General features: G+C 43.7%; 1 protein-coding gene across 1 annotated transcript; it reads left to right on the top strand.

Moving 5' to 3' along the window:
• The first annotated feature begins 311 nt into the window (after positions 1-311).
• Positions 312-26,578, top strand: LOC105463205 (phosphorylated adaptor for RNA export). Its single transcript, XM_071098529.1, has 5 exons — positions 312-463; positions 2,843-3,456; positions 8,031-8,151; positions 16,094-16,177; positions 24,253-26,578. The coding sequence occupies exons 1-5, from the start codon at positions 368-370 to the stop codon at positions 24,520-24,522; spliced, it is 1,185 nt and encodes a 394-aa protein (XP_070954630.1). The 5' UTR covers positions 312-367; the 3' UTR covers positions 24,523-26,578.
• Positions 26,579-27,036: the final 458 nt, after the last annotated feature.

Below are 27,036 nucleotides of genomic sequence, written 5' to 3'. Positions count from 1 at the left end.
ATACCGCTTGAAAGGCTTCCCTGGAAGCAATATGTAGAGTGGGTAGCGGAGGAGCAAGAATGGAAGCAAGGAGGCTTGTCCAGAGCATACAGGCGAAGGATGTACGGCCAAGGGGGGAATCCCAGACGACCGCGATTCGTGACATATTTTTGTTTGCACGAAAATAAAGTTTGAAAGAAAAGTGTTGGGGGAACAAGGGATTCATTTTCCCGCGGTAGTTGAAATGCAATGGCTACGCCTCAAGCCGCTGCAACATGCTGGCCTCCGTGCGGGGGCGCCCAAACAGGCGCGCAGCCGGGCCTTCCGGCCGCACCGCCGGAAGTGCTCTCCTGACCCTCCGCTGCGCAGCTCATCGCACCGCAGGAAGATGGCGTTGGAGGTTGGCGACATGGAAGATGGGCAGCTTTCCGACTCGGATTCCGACATGACGGTCGCACCCAGCGACAGGACGCTGCAATTGCCGGTGAGTGTGAAAGGAGGGTGGGTTATCGTGGCTGGGCGCGCTGAGCCTGGGCCGCGGAAAGCGCGCAGGCAGCGGTGAGGGTGAGGGGTGAGAGCTAGGAGCCCGGTCCGGACCAGGCTGCTAGGTCAGTGGCGGCAGAAAGGGCGAGCAGGCGTCCCCCGGGCGGGCTCACGGAGCCCGGGCTGCAGGGGCCGGCAGCGAGGGGCGGAGGCGGCGGCAGCGGCTGGGCGTGCGAGCCCCAACCTGGCGGCTCCCTGCGAGGCCGGGCGCGCGAGCCCTGGCGCCTCCTGGAGGCTGGCTTGGCGGCTGTCTCTTGGCGGTCTCACCTCCACCTACCGGTCTTTGTTTTTTTCTAAACTTAGGGCTTCCCCACTCCAGCGCCGCTAGGTGACCATTAAGGGGCAGATTTTGCCAGATGTGTAGCATCTGGGGACATCGGCCTGAAACGGCCTGAAAACAGCCTGTGGTGCTCCTTTTCTCCCTGAGACAGAGACTGAGGCCCAGGAATGAAGTTTATCAGAGTTCACTTAAAGAGCTGGTTTTCCTTGTTTCCACCGAACCTAGCTTTGTCATGCGGTACCATGGCACTAGGTTTTTGTGGTAGCTTTTCTGGTTTTGTTTGTTGTTTTAAGACAGAGTCTCACTCTGTCACCCAGGCCGGAGTGTAGTGGCGCAGTCTTGGCTCACTGCAACCTCCGCCTCCCGGGTGCAAGCGATTCTCCTGCCTCAGCCTCCCGAGTAGCTGGGATTACAGGGGCCTGCGGCCACGCCCGGCTAATTTTTATATTTTTGGTAGACACGGAGTTTCACCATGTTGGCCAGGCTGGTCTCGAACTCCTGCCTCAAGTGATCCACCCGCCTTGGGCTCCTGAAGTGCTGGAATTACAGGCGTGAGCCACCGCGCCCAGCCTAGTTTTTGTATTTTTATTAGAGACGGGGATTCTCCATGTTGGCCAGGCTGGTCTTGAACTCCTGACCTCAAGTGATCCACCTGCCTCGGCCTCCCAAAGTGCTGTGATTAGAGGCGCGAGCCACCGCGCCGGGCCCAGCTTCCCTGCTTTCTAAACGGTAATTTGTCTTGACTGCCTTAGTAGGTAGCAACCTCTTTGAGGGGGCTTTGGTGCCAGATTGCCTGTGTTCAGATCCTGGGGCCACCGATGTGTGACCTACAGCAGGTTTATTTAGCCTAACTGCTTTTTGTCTCCATCTATGGAATTGGCATGATGTTCCACTGATAGGGTTATTGCAAGGATTCTATGGAGCATACAGTGCGCGGTAATGCCTGAAAAGTGTTATCTCTGATCATTATTTGAAGATAGTGGGAGATAGATCCTCCCTACTTGCATTTCCAGCGTAGTAGGAGTTTTAACAAATACAAATACTTGCTTTTGCATATAAATGTTTAGGAAATTAGTACCAAGATATTTTGTTTTTCAATCTCAAGTTGTTTTTACATAAATTGACCCATGACTTGGTAAATAAACTTAATGCTGTGGACTGTGGGGTTTTAAAAATATGCCCAGGCCGGGTGCGGTGGCTGACGCCCATAATCCCAGCACTTTGGGAGGCCGAGGCAGGTGGATCACGAGGTCAGGAGATTGAGACCATCCTGGCTAACACAGTGAAACCCCGTCTCTACTAAAAATACAAAAAAATTAGCCGGGCGTGGTGGCAGGCGCCTGTAGTCCCAGCTACTTGGGAGGCTGAGGCAGGAGAATGGCCTGAACCCGGGAGACAAAGCTTGCAGTGAGCCAAGATCCCACCACTGCACTCCAGCCTGGGTGACAGTGCGAGACTCCCTCTAAAAAAAAAAAAAAAAAAAAAATCATGCCCAGCCTAGGCAATATGGCAGAACTCCATCTCTACAAAAAATGCAAAAAAAAAAAAAATTAGCTGGTTATGGTGAGGGTTGCCTGTAGTCGCAGTCCCTCAGGAGGCTGAGGTAGGAGGATTGCTTGAACCTGGGAGGTTGAGGCTGCGGTGAGCCATGATTGCTCCACTGCACTCCAGCCTGGGCCACAGAACAAAACTTTGTCTCAAAAAAAAAAAAAGTAACAATTATTATGTATGTCATTTTAAAACATTCTGACAATAACTGAAAAGTTTGAAATCTTTTAAAGGTGACAAGAACTTTGGTAATATAGTAAAAGGATATCTTAGAACAAAGTGCTGCATTAGTTGTAAAGATAAGAATTTGTGGCTTTTAAATTGGCGAATTCCACGTGGAACTTAGAAAAGTAAGGATTTGATTGGTCTCAGACTTGTCTTTGAAGATCAGTTCCTTTTGGAATGGCGCAGTTGAATCTCTAAATTTTTAAAAATTAGGTAGGTGGAGTTTGTGTGTTTTGTGAAATGGATTGTGTTTCTTTTCACTTGCAGAAAGTGCTAGGTGGCGACAGTGCTACGAGGGCCTTCCAGAACACAGCAACGACATGTGCGCCAGTATCACATTATCGAGCTGTTGAAAGCGTGGATTCAAGTGAAGAGAGTTTTTCTGATTCAGATGATGATAGCTGTCTTTGGAAACGCAAACGACAGAAATGTTTTAACCCTCCTCCCAAACCAGAGCCTTTTCAGTTTGGCCAGAGCAGTCAGAAACCACCTGTTGCTGGAGGAAAGAAGATTAACAACATATGGGGTGCTGTGCTGCAGGAACAGAATCAAGATGCAGTGGCCACGGAACTTGGTATCTTGGGAATGGAGGGCACTATTGACAGAAGCAGGCAATCCGAGACCTACAATTATTTGCTTGCTAAGAAACTTAGGAGGGAATCTCAAGAGCATACAAAAGATCTAGACAAGGAACTAGATGAATATATGCACGGTGGCAGAAAAATGGGATCAAAGGAAGAGGAAAATGGGCAAGGTCATCTCAAAAGGAAACGACCTGTCAAAGACAGGCTGGGGAACAGACCAGAAATGAACTATAAAGGTCGATATGAGATCACAGAGGAAGATTCTCAAGAGAAAGTGGCTGATGAAATTTCATTCAGGTGAGCATTTGAATTACAAATAAGTACTTGACCAGATGGCTTCTATTTACAGGAAATAAAATAAATGCCAAATACTTTAATGATATGTTCCCTTCTTTTTTTTTTTTTGAGATTTTTTTTTCTTTTTCTTTTTCCTTTTTTCTTTTTTCATTTTGTTTTTTTTGAGACAGCGTCTTGCTCTGTCACCCATGCTGGAGTGCAGTTAGTTGCTCACTGCAACCTCCGCCTCCTGGCTCAAGGGATTCTCCCACCTCAGCCTCCTGAATAGCTGGGACCACAGACACGCACCCCCACACCCAACTATTCTTTGTATTTTTAGTAGAGACAGGGTCTTACCATGTTGTCCAAGCTACTCTCGAACTCCAGAGCTCAAGGGATCCACCCGCCTTCGCCTCTCAAAGTGCTGGGATTACAGGCGTGAGCCAAGAGCTGGCCTAATTTATTTTTTTTTGGAGGGGAGAGGATCTCACTCTGTTGCCCAGGCTGGAGTGCAGTGCTACAATCACACCTCACTGGAGCCTAGAATTCTTGGGCTGAAGGGATTCTTCCACCTCAGCTTCCTAAGTAGCTGGGACTACAGACTCAGGCCATGATGCCTGGCTAATTTAAAAAAAAAAAAAAAAAAAAAGATGGCCAGGCACGGTGCCTCACGCTTGTAATCCCAGCACTTTGGGAGGCCAAGGTGGGTGGATCATGAGGTCAGGAGTTTGAGACCAGCCTGGCCAAAACAGTGAAACCCCGTCTCTACTAAAAATACAAAAATTAGCTGGGCATGGTGGTGGACACCTATAATCCCAGCTACTTGGGAGGCTGAGGCAGGAGAATTGCTTGAACCTGGGAGGCAGAGGTTGCAGTGAGTCGAGATTGTGCCACTGCACTCCAGGGTAGGCAACAGAGCTAGACTCCATCTCAAAAAAAAAAAAAAAAAATTAGGAGTTTCACTATGTTGCCCAGGCTGGTGTCAAACTCCTGGGTGCAAGCAGTCCTCCCACATTGGTCTCCCAAAGTGCTGGGATTATATGCATGAGCCACTGCACTGTCCGCAGATTTTTTTGTTTTTGTTTTTTAAGAGACGATCTTGCTCTGGTCACTCAACTGGAGTGCAGTAGCACAATCATAGCTCACTGAAGCTGAACTCCTGGGCTCAAGCAATCCTGCCTCAGCTTTCCAGATTGCTGGGATTATAGGTATGAGCCACTGTGCCTGACTCTCTTTGAGGCTTTTTCTTTAAGGAACTGGGGTAATTTGGTTATATGAATACATTTGTATTGTATTTTTCAGTTTGTTTTTTTGGTTTGTTTTTTTAGACAGTCTTGTTCTGTCACCCAGGCTGGAGTGCAATGGTGTTATCTTGGCTCACTGCATCCTCCCCTCCCGAGTTCAAGCAATTCTCGTGTCTCAGCCACCTGGGTAACCTGGATTATAGGCATTCACCACCACATTCAAATACATTTTTTTTGTTTTGTTTTGTTTTTGTTTTTTGTGTTTTTAGTAGAGATGGGGTTTCAGTATGTTGGCCGGGCTGGTCTTGAACTCCTGGCTTCAAGTGATTTGCCTGCCTTGGCCTCCCAGAGTGCTGGGATTACAGGCATGAGCTGCACACCAGCTGTATTTTCTTAAATTTGAACAAGCCTGATAGAATAATTTTGCAGACTTTTATGAACTGTTAAACAACTCGTTGCATTTAGTGCCATAGAGCTTTTTAAATAAAGCATATCTTTTTAAATCATGAGTTGTTTTTGTTTTAGTGTTTTCAAGAAATTGTCCCTTTTTTCTTAACTTTGAGGTATAATTTACAGATAATAATATTCACCCATTTCTAGTGTTAATTTTTTTAGGAAACATATCAAGTTGTATAACCATCATCTTTGAAACATTTCCGTCACCCAGTAAGATCCCTTATGTCCCCATGCCAATTTACAGTTAATCCCTGTTCTCATCCCAGATAACTGCTAATCTACTTTCTATCTGTATAAATTTGCCTTTTCTGGTATTTCATATAAATGGTGTCATGTAGTATGTAATCTCGTGCTTTGCTTCTGTCACCTGATGTTATGTTATTGTTTTTTTGTTGTGTGTGTGTGTGGTTTGTTTATTTGAGACAGAGTGTCACACTGTTGCCCAGGCTGGAGTGCAGTGTCACGATCTCAGCTCACTGCAACCTCCGCCTCCCGGGTTCAAGCAATTCTTGTGCCTCAGCCTCGTGAGTAGCTGGGATTACAGGCATGTGCTACAACACCCAGCTAATTTTTATATTTCTTAGTAGAGACAGGGTTTTGACATGTTGGCCAGGCTGGTCTCAAACTGCAGACCTCAGGTCATCCGCCCACCTCGGCCTCCCAAAGTGGTGGGATTAGAGGCGTGAGCCACTGTGACTGGCCAGTGTTATGTTTTTGAGATTGATCCGTGGTGTAGCAGGAGTCAATACATTTTTATTGTGTGTGTATATATGCATATATTCATATTGATTATTCTACTTTTTGGCTATTATGAATAATGCTGTTATGAACCTTCACATCCAGATCTTTAAACATATATTTTCATATCTTTGTTTTGTTTTGTTTTAGATGGAGTCTCACTCTGTCGCCCAGGTTGGAGTGCAGTGGCACGATCTCAGCTCACTGCAACCTCCACCTCCTGGGTTCAACCAATTCTCCTGCCTCAGCCTCCCTAGTAGCTGGGATTAGAGGCGTGTGCCACCACGCCCAGCTAATTTTTTTTTTTTTTTTTTTTTTTTGTATTTTAGTAGAGACAGGGTTTCACCATGTTGACCAGGCTGGTCTCAAACTTCTAACCTCAGATGATCCACCCTCTTCAGCCTCCCAAAGTGTTGGGATTGCAGGCGTGAGCCACCTCGCCTGGCCATATTTTCATTTCTTTTGGGTAAATGTCCAGAAGTAGAATTGCTTGGTGTATGGTAAATTTACAATTCATGTATTTTTACCAAGTTCAGATTTTGAATTAACATTTTCATTAGCTCTAAATCACTAATGAACAGTGTCACAAATTTGAAAACAGGTATGGTTCAAGAGTAATGCAACTGGTAGGAAAACAAGTATTTACTTTCCAGGCAAACCTATCTGAACACCAGTACTTGATTTTTAAAATACTGGGGAAGTTTGGAATTTGAGTGCTGGAAAGGAACTTAGAGATGTTGTAAACCAAAACCTTCATTTTACAGATTAATATTAGACCTGGAACTAAACCCTGATCCTCGTGTTCCTAGTCTATCTCTCTTTCCACAAAAATACACTGCCTCCCGTTGAGAAGAAACAAAGGATGCCAAGTCTGAATTCTTTTTTTTTTTTTTTTTTTTTTTTTGAGACGAAGTTTCGCTCTTGTTGCCCGGGCTGGAGTGCAGTGGTGCAATCTCAACTCACTGCAACCTCTGCCTCAGGGTTCAAGCAGTTCTCCTGCCTCAGCCTCCCGAGTAGCTGGGATTACAGGCATGCGCCACCGCACCCAGCTAATTTTGTATTTTTTGTAGAGACAGGGTTTCTCCACGTTAGGCTGTTCTCTCAAACTCCCGACCTCAGGTGATCTGCCCACCTCAGCCTCCCAAAGTGCTGGGATTACAGGCATGAGCCATGGCACCCAGCTGAATTCTTGATCTGTTGAGAGTGTGAGCTTTGACACTGGAAGAATTACTTAGGCTACCTGTGTTTCTAAAATCTCAATGACAAAATGAAAATGTACATTCTTTTTTTTTTTTTTCCGAGATGGAGTTTTGCTCTTGTTCCCCAGGCTGGAGTGCAATGGCGCGATCTCAGCCCACCGCAACCTCTGCCTCCCAGGTTCAAGCAATTCTGCCTCAGCCTCCCGAGTAGCTGGGATTACAGGCATGCGCCACCAGGCCTGGCTACTTTTTTTTTGTATTTTTAGTGGAGACGGGGTTACTCCATGTTGGTCAGGCTGGTCTCGAACTCCTCACCTCAGATATCTGCCCAGCTCGGCCTCCCAAAGTGCTGGGACTACAGGCGTGAGCCACCGTGCCTGGCCGGTATCTTGTACATTCTTGAGAGAATCAACTGGCATAGTGCATGTAAGGTTCTTAGGATTATGCTTACTGTAATAATAATGAGCCATCAGTAAATATTAGCTATTTCTATTTTTTGTTCTGAGGCAGGGAGTCTATGAGGGAAAGGTCCTATCCCATTGTAAAGCTCCAGCCATCTCTGGAGTTAGAGAGCCTTAGCTTTTAGGCATAATAATTGAAAGCGTATATGTCTGTCATTTATTTTGACAATAGTGGACTGGCTTTATCTTCTTTTGCATTCAGGCCTGCATTCGTCGTGCTGTATGTGCATTTTGAAATATACTGCAATACAGTATGGCAAATAAAGAAGCCAAATATGAGAGTTTACATGGAAACTTGAGGTTACCATCTCCTGTGACCAAAGATTAGGAATGTTTACATGTCAGTGATTCCAAGATTAAATATTGAAGATTTAGGAAACCAGGTGTTGCTGGAATCAGATTTTATTCTAGCTGGGGACTAAGCTGGAGACTCAGGTAGATTTCTTCAACTTTGTACAACAAACAGAGGTTAATTTTACTTATTTGTTTCTCATCAGGTTACAGGAACCAAAGAAAGACCTGATAGCTCGAGTAGTGAGGATTATTGGGAACAAAAAGGCAATTGAACTTCTGATGGAAACTGCTGAAGTTGAACAAAATGGTGGTCTCTTTATAATGGTAAGACTGCTTAACCGTTTTTGTTTTTGTATTGTTTCTCCTGTGGTTTTGTTTTTGTTTTTGATTACAAATTTAACTTGGTCTTTGTTGGATCTCTGATTTGTCATGCCTTCTTACAGTATGTTTGAGGTTTTTAAACTATTATCAACAGTGAAGACTGGGTTTAAAAAAAAAAAATCAGTGGCTGGGCGCAGTGGCTCACGCCTGTAATCTCAGCACTTTGGGAGGTTGAGGTGGGCCTATCACCTGAGTTTGGGAGTTCCGAGACCAGCCTGACCAACATGGAGAAACCCTGTCTCTACTAAAAATACAAAATTAGCCAAGCATGGTGGCGTATGCCTATACTCCCAGCTACTCAGGAGGCTGAGGCAGGAGAATCACTTGAATCCGGGAGGCCAGAGGTTGCGGTGAGCTAAGATGGTACCCTTGCACTCAAGCCTGGGCAAAGAAGCAAAACTCCGTCTGGAAAAAAAAAATTAATACAGTTATAGACTGTATTAATTATACTTTCCTGACAAAAGAAAACAGATAAATTGTAGCCTGTAACTGTATAGTCACCAAAACATTTCTTACATGATTCGTTAAAGGTAGGGGTTGAATTTTTTTTTAATTAATTTTTTTTTTTTTTTTTTTTTTTGAGAAGGAGTCTTGCTCTGTCGCCCAGACTGGAGTGCAGTGGTTCAATCTTGGCTTACTGCAACCTCCGCCTCCCGGGTTCAAGCGATTCCCCTGCCTCAACCTCCCAAGTAGCTGAGATCACAGGCGTGCACCACCACACCTGGCTAATATTTGTATTTTTAGTAGAGATGGGGTTTCACCATGTTGGCCAGGCTGGTCTGAAACTCCTAACCTCAGGCAATCCACCCACCTCGGCCTCCCAAAGTGCTGGGATTATAGGCGTGAACCACTGCACCCGGCCAAGGGGTTGAAATTTTAAGACAATAGAGTCTAGGGGAGCCTAGGAGCTCAGATATTGAGAATATGGGTTTTAGAGTTTAGGTACCCTTTTTTACTTCTAGATTTTCAGCATATTAATTGAAATTTGGCTAAGTTGTTTGACTCCCTGGAGCCTCAGTCTCCTCAGCTGTAAAATGGAGATTAGTCCTACTTTGTAAGGAGTAGAGGAGATGATGCACGTAAAGTACTGACCACGGTGTCCAGCACTTTAGCAATGGTAAACAGAAGTATTCTTTTTGGTTCACTTAATTCATGCGTTCTTGAAAAAGAGGGCAAAAAAATAACTTTTTTTGTTTGTTTTTTGAGACGGGGTCTCACTCTGTCAACCAGGCTGGAGTGCAGTGGTGCGATCTCAGCTCACTGCAACCTCCGCCTCTGGATTCAAGCAATTCCCCTGCCTCAGCCTCCCGAGTGGCTAGGACTACAGGCATCTACCACCACGCTTGGCTAATTTTTGTGTTTTAATAGAGGCAGATTTTCACCATGTTGCCTAGGCTGGTTGAGAACTCCTGAGCTCGGGCAATCCACCCGCCTCAGCCTCCCAAAGTGCTAGGATTACAGGCTTGAGCCACTGCGCCCGGCCAACACTTTTGTTGTATGAGCACACAGGAAAGCACAAATAGGTACACAGTATTTTTGTGTGTATTAAAATTTCCTGGGTGTAGGAATGAAAGCTGGGAGAAGTCTAAAAAGGGTCCTGGAGCAATAATGGGAGAAAAGTTTGAGAAGCACTTAACTGTTTCAGAATGACAGAAAGAGCTGCTCTGCCTAGGCCAGATCACGAGCACTGGCAGTTGTAGAAGGGTTTGGCACATCTCATTTAATTCAGCTTTCACCACCGGGTGAGGATGAAGGTTTGAATGACTTCCTTGTTTTTTTTACTGGTTAAGTCTGAATAGTATAATGACATCACAAGGGAGTAGATCAATATTGTGCTTTAAACATGGGGAGAAAGAAAACCCAGTTAAGATTGATAGCATTGGCTAAGGAAATAGCCTATGAACATAAATTACAGGAGTCAAAACAGAAGTTAGCAACAAAACAAATTATTATAATCACGAATGCAGTGCCATCCCTATTTGTGTCATTGTTAAAAGTACTTCAATTTTCATTCAGTTAAACACAGTTACAGATTTCATCAATATTTTAATACTGTAGTAATAAAACTTTATATTCCAATGAGCTAATGCAGATTTACTGAATATTGGGAAGATGCAAGTTCAAATTTACTTTATTTTATTTTATTTTTTGAGACACAGTCTGGCTCTGTTGCCCAAGCTGGAGTGCAGTGGTGTGATCTTAGCTCACTGTAACCTCCCCCTCCCAGGCTCAAGCCATTCCCCACTTCAGCCTCTGAGTAGCTCGGATTGCAGGTGCATGCCACTGCGCTTGGCTAATTTTTTTGTGTTTTTAATAGAGACGGAGTTTCATCATGTTGCCCAGGCTGGTTTTGAACTTGTGAGCTCAAGCAATCTGCCAGCCTCGGTCTCCCAAAGTGCTAGGATTACAGGTGTGAGCCACTATGTCTGGCCCCCAAATTTACTTCTTTGGATACATTCTGTCCTTGAATTTAGTGCTTTCTACATGCCAGGCACTGTTCTAGAGGAAGGAGCTTATGGTGTGGTTGGGGGAGAGGAAGACAGTCTATAAACAATAAGTATAACTTCAAGTACGTTAAAAACTGATACATTGACTGGACACACCTGTAATCCCAGCACTTTGGGAGGCTGAGGAGGGTAGATGGCTTGAGTACAGGAGTTCGAGACCAGCCTGGGCAACACGGTGAAATCCTGTTTCAAAAAAAAAAAAAAATGAACATATATATATATATTAGCTGGGCTTGGTAGCACATGTGTTTAGTCCCAGCTATCCAGGAGTCTGAGGTGAGAGGATCACTTGAACTTGGGAGGTCAAGGCTGCAATGAACCGTAATCATACCACTACACTCTAGCTTGGGTGACAGAGCGAGACCCTGTCTCAAAAAAAATAAAAAGTGATACATCCTATGGTAAAAGAAAGAAATCAGATGGAGCTATAGGGAGTAGTGGAGAGGGGGACGTTGCAGTTAAACTAGAGTGGTCTGGGTAGATGTTATTAAGAATGCGCCATTTGAACGAAGACTTGAGGTGAAGCAGTGACTACTGCTGGAAGAATAGACCAAGTAGAAGTAACACCCATTGTAGAAGTGAAGGGTGCCCAGCAAGGCCAGAACTGGGGTGAAGTGAACAATTTACTTGCTTTAGGTGCAAAATTTGAGAGTGCCTTAAAAACTCAGTAATCAAAACAAATAATATTTGAATGTACCAATTTCAAAAATCAAAATTAATGCAAAAAATCCATAATGGACAAAATTTTAAAGACAGGCTCTTACCCTGAACTTGGCAAGGCTGCTCTTTCCACCCTAATCTCTACCTAGTTCCTGTCTGAACAAGGGGCCAGTGTGGCAGGAGCAGAGTGCATGAGAGAGTGAGTTGGGATATAAGGTTAGAGAGGTAATTGGGCCAGGTCTAGTGGGAACTTGTTTGCCATCTTAAGGAATTTGCCTTTTACTTTAAATGAGATAGTCCATAGAGGGTTTTGAATGATAAGAAATGCATTTCCTAGGCCGGGCGTGGTGGCTTATACCTGTAATCCCAACACTTTGGGAGGCTGAGGCGGGCGGATCACTTGAGGTTGGGAGTTCGAGACCAGCCTGACCAACATAGCGAAACCCCATCTCTATTAAAAATACACAAAAATTAGCCGGGCATGGTGGTGTATTCCTGTAATCCCAGCTACTCACGAGGCTGAGGCAGGAGAATCGTTTGAACCCAGGAGGTGGAGGTTGCCATGAACCGAGATCACGCCATTGCACTCCAGCCTGGGCAACAAGAGTGAAACTCAGTCTCAAAAAAAAAGAAAAAGAAATGCATTTCCTTTCAGCTGCTGTTTTGAGGGATAAGAGTAGAAGCAGGAAATGCCATTCCAGGTGGGTCTGACCAGCATGGTAGCACTGGGGTGAAGGAAAAGTGGTCAGATTCTGAGTATATGTGGAAGATACAGCCAACAGAATTTCCTAGTGGATTAGATGCAGGATGTAAGAAAAGGAAGAGTCAAGGATTACTCCAAGGTTTTTAGCCAGTTTAAAGAGCAGTGTCCAAAAATTCACATTAGCTCCAGAGCCTCAAAAGTCTATTTAACATGAACATGGAAGGCTGTGTATAATGGATTGTTAAATGAAAAGACACAGATTACAAACCAATTGGCCAGGCGCAGTGGCTTACTCACTTTGGGAGGCTGAGACGGGCATATCACCTGAGGTCAGGAGTTCAAGACGAGCCTGGCCAACAAGGTGAAACCCCATCTCTACTAAAAATACAAAATTAGCCTGATGTGGTGGCACGTGCCTGTAATTCCAGCTGCTCGGGAGGCTGAGGCAGGAGCATCGCTTGAACCAGGGAGGTAGAGGTTACAGTGAGCAGAAATGTGCCACTGCATTCTAGCCCGGGCAACAAGAACATAACTCTGTCTCAAAAATAAATAAATAAATAAACAAACCAATTTATATAACAGAATCCCATTTGGGGTTGGGTTACAAATGTATGTGGCATACAAAAAAAGTAAAAAGATGTCCAGGTGTGGTGGCTCACACCTATAATTCTGAGACCAGCCTGGGTGACATGGTGAAACCTAATCACTACAAAAAAATACAAAAATTAGCTGGATGTTGTGGCAAGTGCTTGTAGTCCCAGCTACTCGGGAGGCTAAGGAGGTGGGAAGATCCCTTCAGCCCAGGAGGTCAAGCTGCAGTGAGGTATGATCACACCACTTCACTTCAGCCTGGGCGACGGAGTGAGACTGTGTCAAATAAAAGTAAAAAGATTATGTGTCAAAATGTTACAGTGATTACCTATGGGTAGTGGGATTATGGGTGGTTTTTTTTCTTTTTTCTTTCTTTTTTTTTTCTTTTTGATACAGGGTCTCCCTCTGTCATCCACGCTGGAGTGCAGTGGCACAATCAGGTCACTGCAGCCTCAGCCTCCCTGACTCAAGCAGTCCTCCCACCTCAGCCTTCCAAGTAGCTGGGACTGTATTCTTGAGCCACCATGCCCAGCTAATTTTTGTATATTTTGTAGAGATGAGGTTTTACCATGTTGCCCAGGTTGGTCTCAAACTCCTACAAAAATATGTGTGTGAGTTTTTTGGTTTTTGTTTTTTTTTAGACAGAGTCTTGCTCTGTCATCCAGGGTGGAATGCAGTGGTGCCATCTCAGCTCACTGCAACCTCTGCCTCCCAGGTTCAAGCAATTCTGCCTCAACCTTCTTAGTAGCTGGGATTACAGGCATATCCTACCATGCCCAGCTAATTTTGTATTTTTAGTAGAAACAGGGTTTCACCCTGTTGGCCGGGCTGGTCTCAAACTCCTGACCTCAAGTGATCCACCCGTCTTGGCCTCACCCAACCCACGAGCCACTGCGCCCGGCCACACGTGTGTATATGTACCTATTTCCTTATTTTTAAAAATTCAGTTGTTTGAATGGCAACCAGTTCACATGATAAAACATAAGAAAGAGTATCAAGGGCTGAAGGGAGGAGGCTAAGGAAAATTGATGTGTACAGAGTGTCAGATTTGCAAGATGAAACAGTTTTTTTTTTTTTGAGACGGAGTCTGGCTCTGTCGCCCAGGCTGGACTGCAGTGGCCGGATCTCAGCTCACTGCAAGCTCCGCCTCCCGGGTTTACGCCATTCTCCTGCCTCAGCCTCCCGAGTAGCAGGGACTACAGGCGCCCACCACCTCGTCCGGCTAGTTTTTTTGTGTGTGTTTTTTAGTAGAGACGGGGTTTCACCGTGTTAGCCAGGATGGTCTCGATCTCCTGACCTAGTGATCCGCCCGTCTCGGCCTCCCAAAGTGCTGGGATTACAGGCTTGAGCCACCGCGCCCGGCCGATGAAACAGTTTTGAAGATCATTTTATAACAGTGTAAATATACTTTACTGCTGAACTGTACACTTAAAAATTTTTGTCATGTGTTTATTATCACAGTAAAAAATCAGAGGAGTAAAAGGTATGTAGTGAGAGGCTACCCGACCACATGTATCCTCGAGCCACTCAGACTCCTCCCCAACACACATTATTATTTTTTTGAGATGGAGTCTCGCTCTGTCACCCAGGCTGGAGTGCAGTGGTGCGATCTCGGCTCACTGCAACCTCTGCCTCCCGGGTTCAAGCAATTCTCCTGCCTCAGCCTTCTAAGTAGCTGGGATTACAGGCACGCGCCACCATGGCCAGCTAATTTTTATATTTTTAGTAGAGATGGGGTTTCACCATGATAGTCAGGCTGGTCTCAAACTCCTGACCTCATAATCTGCCCACCTTGGCCTCCCAAAGTGCTGGGATGACAGGCGTGAGCCACTGCGCGTGGCTCCAACACACTTTTTTTTTTTTACACAGGTGGTCATATACTATACACACTATTCTATACCCTTGCTTTTTTAACTTAATGTATCTTAGAAATCTTATGAAGTATATAAAGAGAGCCCCTCCATTCTTTTTTGCAGTTGCTAGCATTCCAGTGAATGGTTATATCATAATTTGTATTACACATATACACATACGTGTGTATATACACATACGTGCTCCGTTGATCTTCATTATTTGTAGATGTTATATTTTCAAATTTGCCTACTTGGTAAAAAGTTATTAACCTCAAAATTAATGCTAGTGGTTTCACAGTCGTTCACAGACGTGCAGTTTCTAAAAAAATTTGAGTTGTCCAACATGCACATGCTTAACTGAGGTCGAACAAGGCAACACTCTGCCTTGTGTCAGCTTCCATACTATAAAATAAATAATACGTTTATCTTCTCCAATTTAAGATAGTATCTATATCATAGACTAAATACCAATATATATTTGGCCTTTTTTCCTGGATTTTCTGTTTTGCTTCACTGATCATTCTAGATTTATTTTGTTACCATACAGTTTTAATTATATAGGGTTTATGATGTGTTTTAACATCTAATAGAATATTCATGGTGGATGCGGTGGCTCGCAACTGTAATGCTAGCACTTTGGGAGGCCAAGGCGGGCAGATCACCTGAGGTCAGGAGTTCGAGACCAGGCTGGCCAACATGGCAATTTCTGTTTCTACTAAAAATACAAAAATTCTCCAGGCATGGTTGTGAGTACCTATAATCCCAGCTACTCAGGAGGCTGAGGCAGGAGAATCACTTGAACCCCGCAGGAGAGGCAGAGGCTACAGTGAGCCAAGATCACGCCATTTCACTCTAGCCTGAGCAAAAGAGTGAAACTCCGTCTCAAAAAAAAAAAAAAAAAAAATTTACTGACTTAAGCAGGTGGCAGTTAAAAACAGAAAATCCAGTGATTTGTTAGGTCATTTGAGCTGAGTGGCCTATTTTTCTTTGTTACCATATAGATTTTTTTTTTTTTTTTTTTTTTTTTTTTTTTTTTTTTGAGACAGAGTCTCGCTGTCGCCCGGGCTGGAGTGCAGTGGCCGGATCTCAGCTCACTGCAAGCTCCGCCTCCCGGGTTCACGCCATTCTCCTGCCTCAGCCTCCCGAGTAGCTGGGACTACAGGCGCCCACCACCGCACCCGGCTAATTTTTTGTATTTTTTAGTAGAGACGGGGTTTCACCGTGTTAACCAGGATGGTCTCGATCTCCTGACCTAGTGATCCGCCCGTCTCGGCCTCCCAAAGTGCTGGGATTACAGGCTTGAGCCACCGCGCCCGGCCTAGATTTTTTAAATCACAGAATTTCAGAGTTAAAAAAGACCAAAGACCTTTGGCCTTCGTTTTATAGATGAAGAAACTGAAACTCATATTTCGGTAATTTACTGGTGTTATCTATTTCATAAGAGTCAGAATCAGGACTGGACTTCAGATCTGGTATTCCTTCTATCTCCTGAATTGTGTCCCTGTTAAAAGATGCCTTGACCATTTATGGGAAGAGTATATGCACTTTAACTTTTCTGTTCCTTTTTGTAGAATGGTAGTCGAAGAAGAACACCAGGTGGAGTTTTTCTGAATCTCTTGAAAAACACTCCTAGTATCAGCGAGGAACAAATTAAGGTAATAATAATGTCCTCACCTCTTAAACTCCATCATAATTTGACTTGTAACTCACCCTCTAGCTTCATTTTCTATGAATATCCATTACCTGCTGTGCCTTCAGTGGACTGATTTTGTTACTGTCTTATTCTAAGGAACATTTGTGCCTTTTATTTTATTTTATTTTTTTTTTTTTTGAGGTGGAGTCTCACTCTGTCGCCCAGGCTGGAGTGCAGTGGCGTGATCTCAGCGCCCTGCAACCTCTGCCTTCTGGGTTCAAGTGATTCTCGTGCCTCAGCCTCCCAGGTAGCTGGGATTACAAGCACATGCCACTATGCCCGGCTGATTTTTATATTTTTAGTAGAGACGGAGTTTCACCATGTTGGCCAGGCTGGTCTCAAACTCCTGACCTCAAGCAATCTGCCCATCTGGGCCTCCCAAAGTGCTGGGATTACAGGCGCCCAGCCAGCTTTTTATTTTTTGTAGATACAGGGTCTCGGTATGTTGCCCAGGCTGGTCTTGTACATCTCAGCTCAAGTAATCCTCCTGCCCCAATCTCCCAAAGTGCTGCAATTACAGGCATGAACCGTTCTTACTTTACCTATACACTTTATTTATTTATTTATTTATTTATTTATTTAATCCTTTGAGACAGGGTCTAAGAATCTAGCTCTGTTGCCCAGGCTGGAGTGCAGTGGCACAATTTCTGTTCACTGCGCAACCTCTGCCTCCTGGGCTCAAATGGTCCTCCCACCTCAGCCTCCAGAGTAACTGGGAGTACAGGTATGCGCCACCACACCCAGCTAATTTTTGTATTTTTTTGTAGAGATGTTGCCCAGGCTGGTCTGGAACTCTAGGCTCTAGTGATCCACCCACCTCAGCCTCCCATAGTGTTGGGATTATAGGCATGAGCCACTACGCCTGGCCTATACAGTCTTTTTCTGTTCCATGTGGAAATAAATAACAAGCATCAAATGCTTAGCTCTAATTATTTGAACAAGCATAAGGGCAGGCAGTGAGTCTGGATTGAGTAGTACAGTTAGCACTTCAGCGTGGTGCTATCTCCCACCAAAAAAAAAAAAAGTATGTCCCAGTAATGACAATACCCTACATAACCGCAAGACCCGTTATCACTCCTAAGAGAAATAAAAACAGTTTCATAATATTCAATATCTAGGCCTTATTCCAATTTCGTAATTTGTCCCAAGAATATATTTTACGGCCAGGCGCGGTGGCTCAAGCCTGTAATCCCAGCACTTTGGGAGGCCGAGACAGGCGGATCACGAAGTCAGGAGATCGAGACCATCCTGGCTAACCCGGTGAAACTCCGTCTCTACTAAAAAAATACAAAAAATTAGCCGGGCGAGGTGGCGGGCGCCTGTAGTGGAGGCCGAGGCAGGAGAATGGCATAAACCCAGGAGGCGGAGCTTGCAGTGAGCTGAGATCCGGCCACTGCACTCCAGCCCGGGAGACAGAGCCAGACTCCGTCTCAAAAAAAAAAATAATAATAATAATATATTTTACATACCTTCCTCCTAAGCAGGATACAGTCTAGGTTTCCATATTCCATTTGTTAAATCTCCTTTATTATATATTTTTAATTATTTTATTTTATTTTATTTTTTTGAGACAAAGTCTTACTCTGTTGCCTGAGCTGGAGTGCATCATCACGGCTCACTGCAGTCTTGACCTCCCTGGTCTTAGATGGCCCTCAGCTTCCCAATTAGCTGGGACTACAGGCACGCACCACTATGGCCAGCTAATTTTTGTATTTTTTGTAGAGACGGAGTTTCACCATGTTGGCCAGGCTGGTCTTCAACTCCTGGGCTCAAGCAGTCCTCCCACCTTGGCCTCCCAAAGTGCTGGAATTACAGGTGTTAGCCACCTCGCCTGGCCCTCCTTTATTCTTTTTAACCCCACATTTTCCTTCATGATTTAGACCTTTTAAAGAGTTAAGGCCGGTCGCAGTGGCTCAAGCCTGTAATCCCAGCACTTTGGAAGGCTGAGACGGGCAGATCACGAGGTCAGGAGATCGAGACCATCCTGGCTAACATGGTGAAACCCCATCTCTACTAAAAAAATACAAAAAACTAGCCGGGCAAGGTGGCGGGCGCCTGTAGTCCCAGCTACTCGGGACTGAGGCAGGAGAATGGCGTAAACCCGGGAGGCAGAGCTTGCAGTGGCCTGAGATCCGGCCACTGCACTCCGGCCTGGGCGACAGAGTGAGACTCCGTCTCAAAAAAAAAAAAAAGTTAAAGATGGTGAGGTCAGGCATGGTGGCTCATGTTTGTAATTCCAGCACTTTGGGAGGCCGAGGTGGGCAGATCACTTGAGTTCAGGATTTCAAGACCAGCCAGGCCAACATGGTGAAACCCTGACTCTACTCAAAATACAAAAATTAACCAGGCATGGTGGCGGACGCCTGTAGTCCCTACTACTCGGGAGGCTAACGCAGGACAATCACTTGAACCTGGGAGGTGGAGGTTGCAGTGAGCCGAGATCACACCACTGCACATCTGGGTGACAGAGCAAGACTCTGTCTTTTTAAAAAAAAAAAGGAAGAAGAGTTACAGGTGGTTATCTTACAGAATATTTGGTTACTTTATTATATTCTGGTGATTGTCTCCTCCTGGCTTTGTTTAATTCATTCTTCTGTCTCCAGTATTATAAACTGGAAGGTGTAGACTCTCTAGTTTTTTGGGGGTTTTTTCCCCCCAAGACAGAGTTTCGCTCTGTCGCTGAGGCTGGAGTGCAGTTGCACGATCTCAGCTCACTGCAAGCTCCGCCTCCTGGGTTCACACCATTCTCCTGCCTCAGCCTCCTGTGTAGCTGGGACTACAGGCACCCGCCACCACGCCCAGCTAATTTTTTTATTTTTAGTAGAAATGGGGTTTCACCATGTTAGCCAGGATGGTCTCGATCTCCTGACCTCGTGATCCACCCGCTTTGGCCTCCCAAAGTGCTGGGATTACAGGCATGAGCCACCACGCCCAGAGACTCTTTAGTATTTTAAGTCATTTTTGTGTTATTGGGAATGTCTTTTATAGACATCTTTTAATTTGTTAATCAGAGAACATAATTTGTACTTAGCATTTATTCAAATACTAAAGATTGAGAACTAACCTCTTGCATAGGAAAGAGGTGGTACACATCTAATGCAGCTGTTGTATTTGAGTAGCTCTGTGTTTTCCTTACGATAACAATGGTGATAAAGATTAATAAGAATGTGTCTTTTAGCCATACTGACTGTAATGCTAATGATGACAGATAAAGCCACTTACCTTGAGCTGGTCCAGGTAATTGTATTTTGCATCTGCTCAGTGTTCTTTTTCCTTAAGTTTTCTGGCTGTTCACTTAACAGTCACTTTAAAAGAGTCTGCTATGTTGACATTCCTATAGGAAATGTTACTGTTACTGCAAATCTAAAATCTCTAGTATAGTAACTACTTTTTTCATTTCATTGTAACAACTGTTTCAGTAACATGATTTGTGACAATGTAAGTTTCCTTAGGAACACAACTGTTGAGTGGTAGCAAAGATTATACTCTAATGTTCTCTCCCCTCACCCAAAATAATTCTTGACAAAAGTATGTACTTAAAAGATACCTTCTAAGTAACTAAACCTTGGACAAACAATATTCTCAGGCAGGAGAGAAGAAATACTGTAACATTTATTGATTTCCTCCCACTGGACCAGAGATTAATATTATGTAACTTAATCTTCACATTGTATCACTGTGGGTGTTACTTTGTTATGCAAATGAAGAATAATCAAAATTATATGCCTGAGATCACACAGACCACTCTGACTCCAAACCCATGCTGGAGTTACTTTCACTGTATTATGTCTTTGTAATTCAGTAATTCCAGCTCATTGAGGGAAAGGATTTTAATGCTAGAAAGTTTTAATGTTAAACTGCCAGAAACTTTGCATTATAATAAGAAAATATAGAAACATTTGGAATATCTAATAATAGGGACATATTGATTTACAAGGACATTCTTTTGTTTGTTTGTTTGTTTGTTTGTTTGTTTGTTTGTTTTTTGAGATGGAGTCTCGCTCTGCCTCCCAGGCTGGAGTGCAGTGGCCGGATCTCGGCTCACTGCAAGCTCTGCCTCCCGGGTTCACGCCATTCTCCTGCCTCAGCAAGACGGAGTCTCACTCTGTCCCCTAGGCTGAATGAAGTGCAATGGCACGATCTTGGCGCACTGCGTCCTCCGCCTCCCAGGTTCAAGCAGTTTTGTCACCTCAGCCTCTCGAGTAGCTGAGATTACAGGCGTATCACCACACCCGGCTAATTTTTGTATTTTTAGTAGAGACGGGGTTTCACCATGTTGGCCAGGCTTGTCCCAAATTCCTGACTTCAGGTGATCCACCCTCCTTGGCCTCCCAAAGTGCTGGGATTACAGGCGTGAGCCACTGCGCCTGGTCAAAAAATTCTTTTTAAAAAGAGACTGTTTCACTCTGTCACCCAGGTCTCACGCCGTGTTGCTCAGGGTGGTCTTGAACTCTGGGGCTCAAATGATGTTCATGCCTTGGCCTCTCAAAGTGCTGGGATTGCAGGTGTGAGCCAGTGTACCCGGCAGTTTTGTTTTGAAGAGATAGATCTCCTGCTGTCACTCACACAGGAGTCCAGTGGCACTATCATAGTTCACTGTAGCCTCAAACTCCAGGGCTCAAGTGACCCTCTTGCCTCACCCTCCCAAGTAGCTGGGACTACAGGCACATGCCATCGCTCTCGGCTTTTTTAAATGTTTTGTAGAGACAGGGTCTTTCTGTATTGATCAGTCTAGTCTCAAACACCTGGCCTTAAGCAGTCCTCCTGCCTGGGCCTCCCAAAGGCCTGGGATTACAGGTGTGAGCCACCATGCCTGACCAATACAATTTTATTATACATAATTTATTTCAGATGCTACCCAAATGATGATGTTATAATTATTCTTTTCATTGCTGTGTTGCTAACAGTCACCATATGTAGAACTTAGAAGCCAGAACTTGACTGAATGGATTTGTTTTCCTGTTTTAAAATTCCATTTGGGTACATGACCTCACAATTAAGTTTTGTTTTAAAAAATATAAAGTTTTCTGAAGGGAAAAAGCAATAGTTAAAACTTTATTTACTTTGTTCAAAAAAAAAAAAAAAAAAAGCTCAGCTAAAACACTAGAGTTAGATCCTTAACTTCCTTAACTTGGAGAGTTAAGTATATATAGATATGGATGGGAAGGGGGAAATTTTCCCTCAAATTACCTGCCTGCCTTTGTGATAAAGATATTAACAACAATTGCCAGGCATGGTGGCTCACGCCTGTAATCCCAGCACTTTGGGAGGCTGAGTTGGGCAGATCACGAGGTCAGGAGATCGAGACCATCCAGGCTAACACAGTGAAACCCCGTCTCTACTAAAAATACAAAAAGTTAGCCAGTTGTAGTGGCAGGCGCCTGTAGTCCCAGCTACTCAGGAGGCTGAGGCAGAAGAATGGTGTGAACCCAGGAGGTGGAGCTTGCAGTGAGCCAAGATTGTGCCACTGCACTCCAGCCTGGGCAACAGAGCGAGACTCCGTCTAAAAAAATAAAAAGATACTAACGTATTGCAACAACATTTTGGGAACCATTTCCCACTTTGTTCTATTAAATTCATAACGCATGGGAATAAAGTTTCTTTTTATTTTGTTTATTGTTTTTTATTTTAATTTTTGAGATGGAGTCTCCTAGCTCTGTCGCCCAGGCTGGAGTGCAGTGGTGCGATCTTGGCTCACTGCAACCTCTGCCTCCCACATTCAAGCGATTCCCCTGCCTCAGCCTCCCTAGTAGCTGGGATTACAGGCTCGCACCACCACGCCCAGCTGATTTTTTGTATTTTAGTAGAGATGGGGTTTCACCATGTTGCCCAGGATGGTCTCGATCTCCGGATCTCATGATCCACCTGCCTCGGCCTTCCAAAGTGCTGGGATTACAGGCATGAGCCAGCACGCCCAGCCTAATTTTTGTATTTTTTTTTTTAAGTAGAGATGGAATTTTACCATGTTGGCTAGTCTGGTCTCAAACTCCTGACCTCAAGTGATCTGACCACCTCGGCCTCCTAAAGTGCTAGGATTACAAGCATGAGCTACCGCACTTGGCCAAAGTTTCTTTTTAGTAAGGCTTGCCATGTTTGGAGAGAAAAGGACAGCTTCATAAAATTTATTCGTTGTTACCAAGCATTATACTACTTAGAATTCTTAGCAAGATGCTTGGATGTGCTTCCATATAAAATGAAAATGCTTCTACTTGTGGCTTCTTCATAGTCTTTGAATTAAAGGTAATTGAACTCTTGGAAAAAATTGCAAATCATCACACTTTTGTGAAGTCAGTATAATGGATTTTAAGAATATTGGGCTGGGTGCAGTGGCTCACCCCTGTAAATCCCAGCACTTTGGGAGGCCAAGGCAGGTGGATCGCTTGAGGCCAGGAGTTGGAGACCAGCCTGGGCAACATGGAGAAACCCCATCTCTACTAAAAATACAAAATTTAGTTGGGTGTGGTAGCTCACGCCTGTAGTTCCAGCTACTCGGGAGGCCGAGGCATGAGAATTGCTTGAACCCTGAAAGCAGAGATTGCAGTGAGCTGAGATTGCACCGCTACCCTCCAGCCTGGGCGACAGAGCCAGACTCTGTCTCAAAAAAAAGAAGAAAAAAAAAAAAACAAGAATGTGGGAGAAATCACCAGCTACTTGGGATGCTGAGGCAGGATGATTGCTTTAGTCCAGGAATTCGAGGCTGCAGTGAGGCTGCACTCCAGCTTGGGTGACAGAGCAAGGCCCCATCTCTATCAAAAACTTTTAAGAAGAGGAATATTAGAGAAATCTTATATGAGTTCAGACTTCATACTTTCACATGTTAGCTCTGTAATTTTGTGCCTCATTTTCCACATCTGAAAACAAAGATAGTATAACTACCTCGTAAGGCTTTTGTGAGGATGAAATGAGTTAATGTGTGTGTAAAGTCCTTAGCAAAATGCCTGGTACATAAAAGTACTCACTTGATAACTGGTAGCGAGCCTCATTATCTTCTGAGTTTACCTTTGTCTTTTCTCACATATGTACCCTCCTTCTCCATCCTCAGTTCCTCCTCTTTAGCAAATACTTTTATTATTTCTCTTCATCAAAACACTCATATTCTGAAGTTTTCCCTTACCCCTTCATTTCAAAGATCTTTACACCTTCCTCTGTTAATTCTGTGTGCTGCTTATAACTATTCAGCATACATTTTAGGAGAGGGTCTCCTTTTTCCCACCATCTTCCATAGTGCTTTTTATAAACAAAAAGGCATTGGGATTTATATTCGTTAAGAATATTAGAGGCACTGGCTTGGCTGCAGCTTTTAGGAATCCCTGCCCAGAAGATAATAGGGTCCCAGAAGTGTGTCCTGCCAACACCAGTTTCTTTTTTAAAGCTTTGAACCTTCTTTGTTTTAGTACAGTTTGATGATCCCTAATCTAGAAATCCAAAATGCTCCAAAACTTTGTTGTTTTGGTTTGGGTCTTTTTTTTTTTTTTTTTTTTTTTGAGACACAGTCTTGCTCTGCCACCCAGGCTGGAGTGCAGTGGCGCAATCTCGGCTCACTGCAACCTCTGTCTCCTGGGTTCAAATGATCCTCCTGCCTCAGCCTCCCTAGTAGCTGGGACTACAGATGTATGCCACCACACCTGGCTAATTTTTGTATTTTTAGTACAGACAGGGTTTCACCATGTTGGCCAGGCTGGTCTGCAACTCCTGACCTCAAGTGAACCACCCACCTCCGCCTCCCAAAGTGCTGGGATTATAGGCATGAGCCACCATGCCCAGCCTTCATTTAGGAAATTTTTAACTGTAGAGATGATACGTTATGGTAGAATAAGCATGGGCCCTAAACCTAGCACTAGGCTGGGTTTAAATCAGTTCAACCTTTACTTGCAGTGAGTACTTACTTAATATCTTGAACTCCATCTTAATAAGGAGCCTAATGATATTTGCTAATTTTTGGTAAGAAATGGAGATAATGATTTTAAAGGGACAGGCATGGAATAAACTTTTAATACGTGGTAGTTCTTGCTTACTAAAGTTGTTCCTTTATTACAGGACATTTTCTACATTGAAAACCAAAAGGAATACGAAAATAAAAAAGCTGCTAGGAAGAGGAGAACACAAGTGTTGGGAAAAAAGATGAAACAAGCTATTAAAAGTCTAAATTTTCAAGAGGATGATGATACATCACGAGAAACTTTTGCAAGTGATACAAATGAGGCCTTGGCCTCTCTTGATGAGTCACAGGAAGGACATGGAGAAGCCAAGTTGGATGCAGAGGAAGCCATTGAAGTTGATCATTCTCATGATTTGGACATTTTTTAAGTACATTTTTGACAGTTTGAGGACTAAGCCTTTCTAAAATAACATTGTAATAAACCATTTTTACTGAGATTGCAATGTTTTGCACTGATAAACATGAGAATCTGGAGGAAAGACAATTGTTTTGTTTAAAATGGTGTATGTGCAGAAAGGAATGCAATTGATAGAACATTTAAGGATATCTCATGTCTGACAATACTTAAGAGTATATAGCACAGGATTTAATTTCTCATTCTGTTGCACGTGCTAATTGTGAGTATTACTAGTTGATAATCAGTTTTGTCTAGGTCATAACATACTATTCGAAAGTTTGCTTTTTCAAGTTTATCTTTGCAGTGAATTATGCTTTGACTTTAAAACATTCCACTAAAATCATAATGGGACATATAAATTATTAAGCTGTTACAAATGCATTCAAATTTGTTTTTTCTGTGTTCTAAGAACTCAGGCAACTTTAAGGATAAAAACTAACATTGGCCAGGCACGGTGACTCACGCTTGTAATTCCAGCACTTTGGGTGGCTGAGGCAGGCGGATCACTTGCGGTCAGGAGTTTGAGACCAGCCAGGCCAACATGGTGAAACTTTGTTTCTACTAAAAATACAAAAACTAGCCAGGCGTGGTTATGCATGCCTATAATCCGAGCTAGTGGGGAGGCTGAGGCAGGAGAATCACCTGAACCCGGGAGGCAGAGGTTGCAGTGAACTGAGATTGCACCACTGCACTCCAGCCTGGGCGACAGAGCGAGACTCCGTCTCAAAAAAAAAAAGATACAGTTAAGAGGTGTATGCTGATGATTCGTCCCACTCATTTGTTTGTCCAGAAGTAAATAAATGTCAGAAATTTTTAAGAGTCTCAGTCTGTCGCCCAGGCTAGAGTGCAGTGGCACGATCTCGGCTTATTGCAGCTGCCATTTCCCAGGTTCAAGTGATCATGTGCCTCAGCTTCCTGAGTAGCTGGGATCACAGGTGTGCACCACCACGCCCAGCTAATTTTTGTATTTTTAGTAAAGACTGTTTCGCCATGTTGTCCAGGCTGGTCTTGAACTCCTGGCCTCAAGTGGTCTGCCCACCTCTGCCTCCCAAAGTGCTGGGATTACAGGCATGAGCCACTGCACCCAGCCTTATTCTTAAATTTAACATGTTTTTTGACTTCTTAATTAACTTGGTTATATACTAAATGTGATCTACTCCTGTGTATTACTACATACTTTAAAAAAATTTTCAAGCTGGGCGTGGTGACACACACCTGTAATCCCAACACTTTGGGAGGCCAAGAGAGGAAGATTGCTTGAGCCCAGGAGTTCGAGACCAACCTGGGCAACATCGTGAGACCCTGTCTCTAGTTTAAAAAAGAAAAAGAAAAACAAACATTCCCAGTGGCAGCCTGCCTAAGACTGTTTTACCTTGTGTTAAGGAAGTTAGGTATTTCAAATGTTACATATGCCAGCACAGTGGCTCATGCCTGTAATCCCAGCACTTTGGGAGGCTGAGATGGGTGGATCATTTGAGGTCAGGAGTTGAAAACCAGCCTGGCCAACATGGTGAAACCCCATCTCAACTAAAAATATAAAAAATTAGCCAGGCATGGTGGTGCATGCCTGTAATCCAGCTACTTGGGAGGCTGAGGCAGGAAAATCGCTTGAACCCGGGAGGCAGAGGTTGCAGTGAGTCGAGATCATGCCACTGCACTCGAGCCTGGGCGACAAAGCAAGACTTTGTCTCAGTAATAATAATAATGAAATATTACATGTGCATGAAGTTTTAAATTACTCATTAATGAAGAAAATAAAGGTAGTTTAGACATTCCAAGAGTTAACTGTAGTTTACAAAAATATATTAAGCAAAAATATGCTTGATATATTAAGCAGAAATTTTGTTTGTTAAGCAAAAATGTAAAATTCAGCAATTATAAACTATTCCTTCAGACAATGTACTTGAAGTCTTTCGGTAGTTCTGAGAATATGGTCATTGAAGTTGGATCTAAGAGGAAAGTGGTTATCGGTTGCTTTTTATTTATAAAGAATGCAAAAATAAAATTAGATTTTTGGCAGTCCTTAATGAGCTTCAAGTGATTATAATTTTAAATCTTGAATGTTTTTTCATAAAATTGCTATAACCAAGAAAAATATTTTTAAAAGGTAACTGGATATTGACTCAAAACAATTTATGTGAGGTGATTTTAGAATTAGTACATTAAGAAAGATAATCTGAGTACTTAAATGCCACATATTATAAATATTGCCAATTTTTCTAGCAAAATTATGCCTTTTTAAGGGCATTGATGCCTGAAGCTACTTTATCTTCGTCAAGATTGTTTCTTCTCCACACTTTCCTGGTTTTTTATCAATAGTTTTTTTTTCTTTTTTTTTTTTTTTTTTTTTTTTGAGAGGGAGTTTTCACTTTTGTCGCCCAGGCTGGAGTGCAATGACGCGATATCAGCTCACTGCAACCTCTGCCTCCTGGGTCAAGCAATTCTCCTGCCTCAGCCTCCCAAGTGGCTGGGATTACAAGCACAC

This window comes from Macaca nemestrina, chromosome 6 (genome assembly GCF_043159975.1).
Source record: "Macaca nemestrina isolate mMacNem1 chromosome 6, mMacNem.hap1, whole genome shotgun sequence".
In the NCBI taxonomy this organism is placed as follows: Eukaryota; Metazoa; Chordata; class Mammalia; order Primates; family Cercopithecidae; genus Macaca; species Macaca nemestrina.
This window is presented reverse-complemented; position numbering and strand designations above follow the sequence as displayed.

Excerpts from the sequence above, each read along its gene's own strand:
- LOC105463205 (XM_071098529.1), top strand. The coding sequence starts at position 368 with ATGGCGTTGGAGGTTGGCGACATGGAAGATGGGCAGCTTTCCGACTCG. Across the intron at positions 464-2,842 it reads ACAGGACGCTGCAATTGCCG|AAAGTGCTAGGTGGCGACAG; the intron begins GTGAGTGTGAAA and ends TTTCACTTGCAG. Across the intron at positions 3,457-8,030 it reads GCTGATGAAATTTCATTCAG|GTTACAGGAACCAAAGAAAG; the intron begins GTGAGCATTTGA and ends GTTTCTCATCAG.